This window comes from Narcine bancroftii, chromosome 2, assembly GCF_036971445.1.
Source record: "Narcine bancroftii isolate sNarBan1 chromosome 2, sNarBan1.hap1, whole genome shotgun sequence".
NCBI classification, from domain to species: domain Eukaryota; kingdom Metazoa; phylum Chordata; class Chondrichthyes; order Torpediniformes; family Narcinidae; genus Narcine; species Narcine bancroftii.
The window spans coordinates 158,520,626-158,533,590 of record NC_091470.1 but is presented as its reverse complement, the minus strand read 5'-3'; the positions used below and the strand labels follow the sequence as shown (position 1 = coordinate 158,533,590).

Below are 12,965 nucleotides of genomic sequence, written 5' to 3'. Positions count from 1 at the left end.
TTTTTTTCCTCCGTGTTTGGTGCCAGTGCCCCCTGATTTGAAACCCATTTCTCTCATACCATTCTCTGGGCTGCACATTCAGCGCTCTGATCTTACTGGTTCTCTGCTTCTTTGCACATTCCACAAATAGTTACACAGAAATTATTACATTGTGGTCCTGCTCTTTAATTTGGACCATTTCTGCTCGTACTAATTCTGCAGATCCTTCTTATTTATCCTAACTATAGCATTGGCTTTATCATGGACCACAACTGGATCTTTCCAACTTCTCTCCTCCCCCACCCCATCCCCCCGCCCCACCCCACTCCAAGTCCCTTTCCTTAAACCCGCCACCAGGGATGGAACAGAGCCTTCAAGAATAAGACCCCTCAATGACAGAGAACAGAATCTATCCCACAGCTGTACTCTCCTTTACCACGACTAAATAAATTTATAATGCTTGGAATATGTTGCAGCAATAAGCTGTGTAGCTATTCATTTTAGCAACCACTGTGCAATGAACATTATTGAGAATTCTATCCATAGTAAATTATTGCCTGAAGAAGGTGGCGTGGTTAACACAAAACTATGACCCCGCTTCAAATGTATTGCTGCCTGCAAGGAGTTGGTATGTTCTCCCTGTGACCTGTGTAGGTTTCTCACCATGTGCTCCAGTTTCCTTCCAGTGTGGGTGGCACAGGTTTTAAAGGCCAGAATCAGCTTCTACCCTACTGTATAATCAAAGGTGAATGATCAGGATTAAACTTCCAAGCAAGTAGAATGAAATTCCCACAGACTTTAAACACAATTGATCTAAAACTCCAGGCCTCAGATCTAATATTAGAACCTACGTTTCTGAACCATGAATAGTTACATTCCTGAGATAACATTTGCATGATTGCAAAGGCGCAAGTGCCAGTGAAAGCCATTGAGCCGAGCTTGTTTGCCTTGGTTCACAGCCCTCAGTCCCTCCTCTTTGTTTTTCAAAAGGAATAATAGACCAGTCTAGTAATCGTTTATTGTTTGTGGTTATTCTACTGAGGATACAGAATTTGTGTTGGTTACATCATGAAAAATTACTGATCGCCATTTGGCTTTGCTTTGGCTTTGGTTGGCTTTGGAAGGAATTCCCACACATCCAGAATAATGTTATCACAGGGATAACAAGTTAATGTGGAGGTTTTTATCGGGAACCTGGAACATTTCTTTACAGGACGCAAATTTTGAAATGAATGCGGGGAATAAATCAGAGGAGGTAATCTTCTGTTACAACTGCAAAGGTCACAAAGGAATAAGCCCTGCTTTTAAATGTCTCTGTCATTGCAATTCTATTAACTACAGTGTTGAAGTTGTAGGGATAAACTCGATGGTTACAGGCCAATCTCTGTGACCTTGGTGGTGGGGAAAGCTCGAGAAAAAAGATCAAGGACTGAATTAGCAACTGCTTGGACAAATGTGGATGGATTAAAGGCAGCATGGATTTAAATTTAGCATGGTAACAGGCCATTTCGGCCCACGAGTCCCTGCTGCCCAATTTACATCCCATTAACCTACACCCCAGTACATTTTGAATGGTGGGAGGAAACCAGAGCCCCCAGAGAAAACCCACGCAGACACGGGGAGAACATGCAAACTCCTTACAGAGAGCGTGGGATTCGAACCCAGGTCCGGTCTCGATCTCTGGCTCTGTAAAAGGCGCTGCACTAACTACTACGCCAACCGTGCCACCCTTTTGTTCCAGGAAAATCTGGTTGTTTGATGAAATATTACACTTGATGGACTTCCAATGGACATTTGATGAGGGGCCACTTGATAAGCTTGTCATCCAGAATGAAGGTCAAGGAATAAAAGGGACTGCAGCAGCGTGGATAAAACATTGGGCTAAGTAACAGAGAACAGTCGTGAAAGAAGGCCTCCAGGTGGGAGAGGAAGCAGAGTTCCCCAGGAGCGAATGTCAGGTCCATTGCTTTAATGTGCATTAATATCTTGGGTTTCAAAGTACAGGACACAATTTCAAATTATGCAAATAACACAGAACTTGGAGATGGAGAAAAGAGAGGAGGAGATAAAGTCAGGCTGAAGTAATGGATGGAGAGATGGAACATGTAATGTGGACTAATATGAATTGTTACAATTTGATAGAAAGAATAAAAGGAAAATATAAACTAGAGAGCACAATTCTAAAAAGGGTACAAGACCAGAGAGGTCTAAGGAAATGGTTGCATATTTTATTGGGAAAGGCTGAAGTTTGAAATGAAACACAGGGAGTGCTAGAGGCAAGCAAATGGGACGGGTTCAGACAGGCAACCTAGCTGGTGGCATTGGTATGACTGGCCGAAGGGCCTGTTTCCATGCTGTATAATTCTAAGAGCAAGGAGGGCATAATAAACCTTTTTTTCAGAAATCCCAGTCTAACCACAACTAGAGTAGTGTGTCTGGTTCTGCATGCTGTACTCCTGGGAAATGGCAGTGGTTTGGAGAAAGTGCAAACATGATTTCTCAGAAAGATTGTTGGGATGGGGAAGGATGGGAGAAGCTGGGAGTGTTATCTTCGGAACCACTTGGATTGAATGTAGGTTCCCTCTCGGCCAAACAGATCTTATAGAGGCATTTAATATCATGAAGGGCTGAAGAAACAGCAACAAAAGCTGGGGGTGGGGGGGGGGGGGGGGAAGGTAGAAAGAAATTGACAAATGAACCAAAAATCACACGAAGGATTTTCCATGCAGTCTCCATAAGCAGTGTAGTCTCCTTCCACACTTTAACAGTTCAGTGTTTCTCAGCCTCCTCGGTTATCAATGACTGATAACCTCTCAGATCTTTATTGGTGGCGACATATTTCTCCTTGACTGTCAATTGCAGAGAGTAGGAAGGTAAATTTGTGGCTCTGAGGAGCTTGGTGCTTGGTACAACTTTTAGGCGGTTCTCATTCAGAGATTATACAACTACTGAAGATCTATCGTCCTGTTGAAACCCATCCACACCTCAGCTCCCGACCATTACACCGAGTATTTGTACACCTTCATTTTTTTTAAATTTTGGATTACCTCACAGTGATTTTTCTCTCCTTTAACTCAAGGTGGAGAACCCAACAACTGTGCACCTTATGGGAGAAAGCCCAGGATAGGCAAGGGGTAGAATTTAAACTTTTCATTTACTTTAATCAGCAGAATGTCAGGAAACTTTATGCCTGGGGCAAATATAACAGCCATAATGGTAGTGTTGGTGACAGACACACTACATCATGATGGTAACATGGCTGACAGACACACTACACCATAACAGTAGTGTGGCTGACGCAGGTGATGGATATTCTACACCGTAATGGTAATGCAGGTGACTGAGTCACCTTACTTCATAGTAAGTCATTGCCACAAAGCTAGTTGTGATGAAAACACTCTCTGCAATGACTTTATAACAGAAGCTTTCATGTTTCTTGCAGCATGTTTCTCTTTCATCAAGCATGTGCTCTCCCGTGTGGGAGATGACTGGTATTTCCTCTTCATCCTCGGTGTGCTAATGGCTCTTATTAGTTTTGCAATGGACTTCACGGTGGTCAAACTTTCCAAAGGTAAGCAAAGACGGAATTCCTACATTAATTGTTTGACTATTACTTTTCCAAAAATGTGTTTTCAGGTTTCAGGTGTCATGGGCAAGGTGAGCATTTATTGCCTTTCCCTATTTTCCCTTGCAAAATTGGTGGTGAGCTGCCTTGTTGCAGTGCTGCAATCCTGGAGAAGGTGCTCTGTTAGCACTTTAGTGGACCTTGAAGGTGGTAATGCAAGGTGTCACAGGTCTGAGAGGCCTCTGTTAGATTTAGCTAGGCCATTTACCATAAATATGTGTGTATTTTGTGGACCAATTTTAGTGTAAAATTTAGTGGGGGGGGGGGGTCATCTATCGTACACAAATACTTTTGACTGCAGTAAGTACCTGTCTTGTTTGGGGTATCAGCAGCTCGGATGGCGGGGCGTGCAGCCAGAACTGGGTGGTAAGTCTGAGTTTGGGGCATCAGGAACTCGGATGGGCGAGCGACCGGGGTGTCAGGACGGATGACCAGGGCCTGGGCAAGAGATGGTGGTTGAGACATCGGGAACTCGGATGGGCAAGCGGCAGGTGGGATCTCAGTGATGGCCATATTGTTGAATGTCAAGAACTGGTAGTTATACACTTATTTGTTGGAGATGGATATTGCAGGTCACTTTTGTGGGGTAAACGTTATCTGGGTCTTGCTATATGCGTGCATGGACTGCTTCTTGGCAAAGGAATTGTGAATGGAATTGCCATCACTTTCATTGATACACTTTGAGGCAGGGGGGGTAGTGAATGGCTGAGAGCGGCAGCTTCCACTGCTAATGCTATCATACTTACCTCACCGAGAATTAACTAAATTAATGACCAGTTTATAGAGCTCGTTCGCATGGCTCCAGAGAAACCTGCTACGGCTAACTTTGGCCTGGGATCATCTCGTCTTACCAGAGGACTGTTTTATTGCATGTAATGAAATGTGTCAGCTATGACTCACTGAGTACAACTTCTTCCTCTGAGTCAGTACATTCAGTGTTCAAGTCCAGATACTTGGCACAATACTCGAGGGTGATCTTCTAGTGGAAGGCTGAAGTGGGGCTGTATAATTGGCAATATCGTAATGTTAAACTCTCTCAGTAAAGTGGAAAAATAAAGCCCTTGGCATGATTTTGAAGTGAGCTGTGATCCCTGGCATTCTCTCCACTGGGGTCTCTTGTGCACCATTACGCAAAGACAGATTAGTTCGTATTTATTCCTTGCATTAAGCCTGCTCCGTGCAATTCTTCCATTACACTGGTACTCACGCATCAAAATTAATTCATTGGGTGTAAAGCAGTGGTTCTCAACCTTTGTTTTCCACTCAGATACCACTTTCAGTAATCCCTCACAGAGAACCCATGGTATATGGTGATTATTAAGGGATTAAAGGTGATAGGTGAGTAGAATAAAAAAGGTTGAGAACCACTGGCGTTATGATCCTGTGCTAGATAAACAGAAGCTTAACTTTTTGTTTGCTAACATTTCATTTTCGAGATGCTAACTTGTTTCTGGGTAGCTTCCAGAACTTCAAATTCTACCCTCTGTCCAACTGCTTTTCAATTGAGAGCATCCAGTTCAGAGGATGCATTAAATTCTCAATAGGATTTCCATGATTGTACATCTCTGAATTTTAATAATCTTCTTAGAAAGTCTTGCACTCTCTCATGGATCTTGTATTCACTTCACAGTGAGATTATTCCATTGACAATTCCACACTGCTAATTAGCATTGATCCTGTGGTTAATTTCTGCAGAAGTTGCTTTCCTTTTATTGTTAACTACCGAGTGTTTTATCAAAGCAACTGTTTGCCATCGCTTTCTTAATGGCAGGATTGCTTCCAGCAATCACACCACTTTATACCAGGGCTGCCCAATGGCAACTGCACATCATATTGAGGATGATTCTCCTGACTGCTTCAATTCCAGGGATGGGAAGAGTGTAATCCTCTGCCCTTGTGTGATTGGCAAGATAGGGGTAAAGAAAACCATCTCCAGTGGAATTCTCTTCCTGACAACGTGCTTGGACGTCACCTTATCATTAACCAGCTCCCTCCTCACCACTCTGACTGCCCCTCAACTTGGAAACGTGGCACCAAATCGTAACTGGATCTTTCCTGTTATGTTTTGTCCCTTAAACGGATACAGTTTTGTTATGGAATTTTAAAAAAATATGTAAACGTAAGCTATTGCTGAAACAGGTAGTTTCCCAATTTATTGAAGCCAACAAATATCTTCATAGCTTGTTCTGTTTAGATTTAAGATCCTGATTTCAGATTTTTAAATTAAATGCTATTATATTATGGTTAGTTCACCAAAGATCCCTTCGTGGCCACACAATTAATGAACATTTTCTTATTGCACATTCCTAGCTGGTTCCCACATACTGCTCCATAAACCATCTCTGAGTTTGTTCTCCAGCAGGGTTAATGATATTCCTTCTCGTGCGTGCCCTAATTTATTCCATCCTCTGCTTTCCCTCCACTGCCTAGGCCCACTTCAATGATTTCTGTCCCTTGCTGCTTCTTTGATCCATCCACAATAATTTAATTTCAATTTATTTTCGAGCTATAATCCCTATATTTTACTATCAGGATGAAGCTCCTAATTTGTTTATTTCTTGGAATATTAAATTCATGGTCACTTTACAACCATAGCTCCATTAAAGGCTATTAGATTGTATTCATTTATTTTTGTTTGTATTAGTAATTCATTTATCTTGTTACAAATGTGATGCAGCATCTGCAAACTTTCTTGTTTAAAGGAATCTATAATTTATATTTAATTTCTCCCCAAACTTGTATTTTCTGCCCTTCTTGATATACTCTGGCTATCAATACCCATTTCACTACCCCCTACCATCAATCACTTCTTTTCTCTTGAACTTTGAAATTTCATTTCACTGTAACCATCCACACCTCCCCTGTCCATGATGATGTGCAATTCTAGTTATGCAGTTTGCTAAGACACTGGTTCCAAACCAATTCAAGTGAAGCCTGACTCAAAAGAACACCTCCTCCTTCCCACAGCACTGAGACCGGTTCCCTGAGAATTGAAGTCCATTTCTAACCTCCTCAATCTTTGAGCCACGCACTCAGCTCTCTGAGCATGATCACAAGCAAATTCCTTTGCGTTTCCTGATCTGACTGGTCCCTGGTGCGTGGTATGACGCTTAGTTTGATCATCGTCCCTGCAGCCTCTGCTCTCGTCAAACACAATCCATGAGCACAGGGATGGACCACCTTCTTGAGAATGCTCGCCTTTTCTGAATCTGACCTTCACCCAGGGTTGGGGGGTGGGGGATAGACATTCGCGTCAGGGAGGAGGGGTTGAGAAAAGAAGGAAGACTTGTGAACCGAGTGCTGGTTTAGGACAAACACTCAGACAGAGGGGGCTGGGACACTGATCTTTCCATTGACCAGTGGGGATAGCACAGAGAGCATCACCTACCTCTCATGAAGCTTTCAGTTCATAGAAATTGAAGGTTGCTTCCATATTCAGCAACCTGACATTTTAAAATTCTTGTCAACTCCTAAAGATGGAGAAGAACATTCAAATGATTTAATTCCACTGGCCACAAGAATGCATGCTTAATAAATAATCTGTTTCATTTTCCGACATCACTTTCTGCCCTTGCCCTGCCTTTGAACCTTTCAACGTGAATAGTTTGTCAGCATTTCTTCCAGATACTACATGTGGCAGAAATATGTGCCTTCTACCCAGGTGCCTTAGGCAGTGATTTTAATGCATCCATAAGATTAACAAGGAAATGACCCAGGTGATCTGGGCCAAGTAATAATTCTCTCAGCAATTAATTTTAAATGCAGCCCATTACCATGTATACCCAGGGAAAAAAAAGCATGATTAGCAAAATGAATTTGAGCAAGTGAATTATCAGTAAATACAATGCACTTCATCCCCAAAACATGGGTCTGGGGTCTCTTAATCTTCTCGTTTCTCGGCAGCTCATCGATGGCTCTACGAGCAGTTAGATGGCAATGACATTCTGCAGTACATGTCCTGGATTGCATACCCTGTTGCAATGACAACGTTCTCCACCATTTTCTCCCAGTGTATGTCACCACAGTCAGGAGGTAAGTCGGCCGCAGCCCGTTTATTTATAACTGCAAAAAGCATTTGTGAGCATGCCACACAATACAGCTGCTTGGTCTTGTCTTCTGCGTAATTTTCCCATGTCAAGATGAACTGAGATGCACAGTAAGATAGGCAGGTCCATTTTGAAATCCTATCCACAAGTTCCAGAAGATTTCAGAGATTGTTACGGGAGAAAAGGTTAGTCAGGTAATCCGGTAACAAGGATTTAATTAGCCAGGTCCTTCTCAGAAATAGTTTCAGTGCTCAGAGCAGACACTGTGCTCAGTGGAATATTTATTTTGAGCACCCAGAAAACATGAGGGCCTTTCACTGGAGACTAAATGACTACTATTGAAGCTCACAGAATTGTTTATTTTTGGAATATTTTATTTAATTTTTTAAAATTATTACATACATCATATAAAGAGTATTTTAAAATGACAGAGTCTCATATAATTGCCCAAATCTTACCCCCCCCCCACCACCATTAAAAAAAAAAGAAGGGGTGTTTGAGCAGCCTTCATTAATTAGTCCACATCTTGATCTTTGGGAATTTCAATGCTTTTAACCTAACTATATTATTTAAAGCCTTTTGGGGAATTTAATTATATCCTTAAGCCAGTATGATTCAAGTAAGGTTTCCATATTTTAACAATATGTCATATTTCTTTCTAAGATTATAAATAATCTTTTCTGGGGGGCACAACTTTGCATTTCCATATCCCAGCGAGTAATAAGTAGGGGGGTATTGGACTTCCATGTAACAGCGAGACATCCCCTGGCCTCCACTCGTGCAAACCTCACAAACTGGATTTGATATTTTGATAGTTTTTTGCCAATTATTATAAGATGCTCAATAAATACAGTTCTCGTCCCAAATGAAAATCCACCAATCATTTTGGTCAAAATTTCTGTCCAGTCATACCAGGTTGAATGTATAAATGTTCCAACCTCTATACCACAACTAAAACACAAGTCTGGAATTTCAAATTTTAAACCGTGTAATTTTTGAGGTGTAAGGTATTATAAATGGTGCATAAAATTGTATTGTACCAATCTCTATCTGATTTGCATTGTACCAATCTATATCTGACATTGATAAATTATGTCATATTATCAGAGCACAATTTTTGACCAATATTGTTCACCAATCCTTTTGGCCACGGAATCGTTGGCTCCGTTTAGGAGACAGAGGCAAATGGTGGTGTTGCCCTGTTTTGGGGTCACAGCTTTTCATTACATCTATAAGTATCTTCAATATTGGGTTATAAAACCACATTAACACAAACCTGTGAATAGAAAAATCTAATTGCAAAAAGGTATTAACACATGAAGTGAATGAACACTTTAATAGTTAAGACATAGAGTATGGAGCTGATGAAGAAGAGAATGAACAGGAACAGCCCCATGGCACTACAAACCTGCTGTGCTCTTTGATAATATCATGGCCGATCTGATTATAACCTCAACCCCATATTCCCATTTGTCTTTCATCCCATTTTTAAAATTAAAATTTACCTCTGTCTGAAAAATGCTCAAAGGTTCTGCTTCCAGTGATTTTTGTCGAAGAAAATTCCAATGATTCATGAACGTCTTAGAGAAAAAAAGCACACATACCAAGTCTCTATTTTAATTGGGTGACCCTTTGTTTTTACAACAAAGACCTCTACTGGTTTATTTTCTCATGAGAGGGAACATCCTGTTAAGATCCTCGTGACCTCATCAGGCCCCCTCTCCAGTGGGTGAATGGAGGAAGCCATTCCTTGTGTGAGCATCTCGGACTTGGGGCATGTCTCAAACTTTGAGCTTGGATTTTAAGGTGTGAAGCGGAGAAACTCGTTTTACATCCAGAGGGTGCTAGGAATTTGGAATTTGTTTCTGTAAATGGCAATTGATGATCTGTGAGTAGTTTGTTTTAAATCTGAGGTTAACACAAAATACCTGTGTATGTGAACTTAGGTTACAAATAAGCCATGATTTCAATGGACTCCTCCAATATTTCAGTGTGTTTTTATTACAATCGCAATGTGTTTCATCCTCTAGACCAGGGACAGAATAGCAACCTCACATTTCCACAAAAGTGATGGGAATTCTCATCAGGTCCCACAGTGTCCTTAAGCACCTTATCCCAGTAATTAACTGCCAATCTACAAGTGAACGTTTACAAATTGGCACGCAGGCGTCAGATCATCCTGGGAATGGACCTCCTGGGGAGGGTGTATTATCACCAGGGCGATCTGATGCCTGCATGCTGATTAGCCCATATGAAAGGGACATGAGAGAAATAAGTGGAGGATGGGCGCCCCTCTCGCCGTGGGATGCCTGGGGACGCAGAGTACCTGTTATCCGTAGTCCAGTGTGAATAGCATAAATGGCTTCTTGAGCCGGTTCATTGAACAGCCAATTTACTGGTCAGCCAATGTGAAAAGGGCTAAATAGCCCTTTGCCGAGGTAGGAACAAAAAGCAGGTAGGCTCCTGAATAAAAAGGTTGGGGGACGTGGCAGGACGAAGGGACAAGAGAACCACAGGCCAATCTGAGATGACCTGCAAAATCTCACGTTCCATCTGGACACCATCCAACCAGATGACGTTAACATCGACCTCCGGTTTCCATTAGCACAACCCCCCACCCCCATACCCCACCCCTCCCCTATCTCTCTTTCCTTAATCTTGTATCTCCTTTCCTCCACTTCCCCCACCCCTTGTCTCTCTCCTTTCCTCCAGCCCTGCATTCACAGAGCTACCCCTCCCCCAATCAATTCTCAGCTATTCACTCTTGCCCTCCTATTCATGTCCACCTCTCGGCTGTTGACCTGCACTCCTCCCTCTGCCCCTCCTTGCCCTGCCCCTCCTCACCCTGCCCCTCCTCCCCTGCCCCTCCTCCCCCTGCTCCTGCTCCCTCTGCCCCTCTCCCCTACCCCTCCTCCCCTGACTCTCCTCCCTCTGCTTTAATTACAATCACATCTGCAGACTTTCTTGTGTCACCTCGCATTTCCACATTTCTTTGGACCTGACTCCCTCTTGTGGTCAACCTTCATCTGAGGCAAGAGAAAGCTCCCCCAACTTCAAATCTCGCTTTGGGACAGCAGTTGACTTGAAGGGCCATCAGAGGAACATTGTAAGTGATGGCCCCCCCAGTTCTATTTCTCCATCACTTGGAACCATCTCTCCATCCCCTTCCTGCTAGTAGATACAAGGACAGTAGTTATCAGACACTTGAAAGGACCTCTCTGGTGAAAGATGATGCCCCTGCACAGCTTGACTGTATTTTCTGAATATCCTGCTCTTTGTCCAAGTAACACTATTCCCTACTCATACACTATAGCCTGCAGTTTTGTTTTATTAGTGCACTTAAGTGAGGGTTGACTTCCCTGCACAGCACACAAAACAAAGCTATTCATTTGGTACAACTGACAATAAACCATCCAATTCGATCTAATTCAGTTCACTCTTAGCACAACTGCCTCCATGTTGTCAGATCAAGTCTTCAATATTGGGCCAATCCATTTTCACCGTCTGAACACGGGAATGTCCAAATTTCAGTCGTGCCTATCTTCTTGCCGACATCTTCTTGCACACCCATTTGCTCAGATGGCTGGACGAAACTACTTTAACCTCAGCAGTTTCTCCAACCTTGTACCCAATCTGCATCTAAGTCTGCTTTACTTCCAACTTTGTAACATGCTCTGGATCTGCCCATTACCCGGTCTGGCCATCTCTAGGTCCAGTAACCGAAATCCCTTCCTCAGAACCTCCTGTCCTTCGGTAGAGGAAAGAACATTATACAAAAAATGTCACGTTAATTGTATGATTTGTAAACAAACTGTTACATTACACTTGATCCTGCAATATGACGTTCTCATTGAAGGGTAGGGCTCCCAGAAAAGCAAGGATACTCAAAAATAAATGAGAGATAGCAAAGAGCAATGGACAGCGTTGTGGTTCGAGCAACACTTACCGCTCCAGCCACCAGGGTTTGATCCAGCTTGTACATTCTCCCTGTGACTTGCATGGGTTTTCAGATTTCAGATTTATTGTCAGAGTACATACATTCAACCCTAAGATCCTTTTTCCTGTGGGCGAGATGGAATTACTGGTAATGCAAAAAAATCTGACTCATCAAGTAAAGACATTTAAAAATGACTGCAATACAGAGAGAGAAAAAAATAGCAATGAAGTTCAAAAATAAAAGTCGTTAATAAGTCCCTGATCAAATTTATTGTTGATGGTGGAGGGGGAGCAGCTGTTCCTGAACCTGGTGGTGTGAATCTTGTGGCACCGATACCTCTTTCCTGATGGCAGCTGCCAGAACAGAGTGTGTGCTGGGCAGGGTGGATCCTTGATGATTGCTGCTGCTCTCCGACGGCCGCGTTCACTGTAGATGCTCTCGATGGCGGGGAGGGTTTTGCCTGTGATGTCCTGGGCTGGGTGTCCACTGCCTTTTGCAGAGCTTTATGCTCAGGGAATCAGGGGTATAGGTGTCTCCATACCAGATGGTGATGCTGCCGAACAGCACACATCTCTTAACTTAACTAATGGGTTTCCCCTGGGTGCTCTGATTTCCTCCCAGCTTCCAAAAGCAGGTTGCTGTTAATTGGGTGGCACGGGTTTCATGAATTGTTAAAATTAAAATTAATAATAATAATAATAATAAACCCCAATCACTGAAAATGGTGCAAGTTTGATTCAGTGTAAAACACAGAGATTCATGCAGAACAAAGGATGAAGAGTAAAATGCACTTTCTCCACTACGTAAGTGTCTTGTAGCTGTTTTTAATATTTCAAAACTTCATTTGCTTCTGTTCTGACATTTCTCCTTGGAATGTTTTGAGGATTCATTAAGACATTCGTTAATTTCTCGTTTAGGTTCAGGAATCCCCGAGTTGAAGACGATCCTGACCGGAGTGATTCTGAAGGAGTACCTGACCATGAAAAACTTTGTGGCCAAAGTGGTCGGCTTGACATGTTCACTGGCAGCGGGAAGCACCATCTTTTTGGGGAAAGTGGCAAGTTTTAAACCTTACTCATGATCCTTACACAGAATGGTCAGAGTTTAGGCAGGGCGAGAGAGTGGAAAGGGTTGGCAGAGGGAAAGGGAAAAGAACTGAGGTAGGCCGGGAGGTGATGAAGTGAAGAGGATTGAGGTAACTGAGTAATGGGAGGAGAAAGGGAATGTTACCAAAATCCAGGGGGAGGAAAATCTTCTGGGAGGATAAGGAAACCAATAGAAAGGAGGGGAACTTCCCCCTTATGCGCCAGCTGAAGGATCAGGTCTGAGGTGTAGAGGTATAAGTGAAGGAACAAATTATTTCTAAATACAGCACAGA

The 12,965-nt window shown here is 42.7% G+C and overlaps 1 protein-coding gene across 4 annotated transcripts in view; it reads left to right on the top strand.

Moving 5' to 3' along the window:
• The window catches only part of clcnk (chloride channel K), a 73,346-nt gene that overhangs the window by 32,219 nt on the left and 28,162 nt on the right, over positions 1–12,965 (top strand). For all 4 annotated transcript variants that reach the window (XM_069918886.1, XM_069918884.1, XM_069918883.1 and 1 more), the window contains exons 2-4: positions 3,422–3,550; positions 7,508–7,636; positions 12,505–12,644. In XM_069918886.1, coding sequence (XP_069774987.1) covers positions 3,499–3,550; positions 7,508–7,636; positions 12,505–12,644 — 321 coding nt within the window. In that variant the 5' untranslated portion in view covers positions 3,422–3,498. The remainder of the gene's footprint in view (positions 1–3,421; positions 3,551–7,507; positions 7,637–12,504; positions 12,645–12,965) is intronic.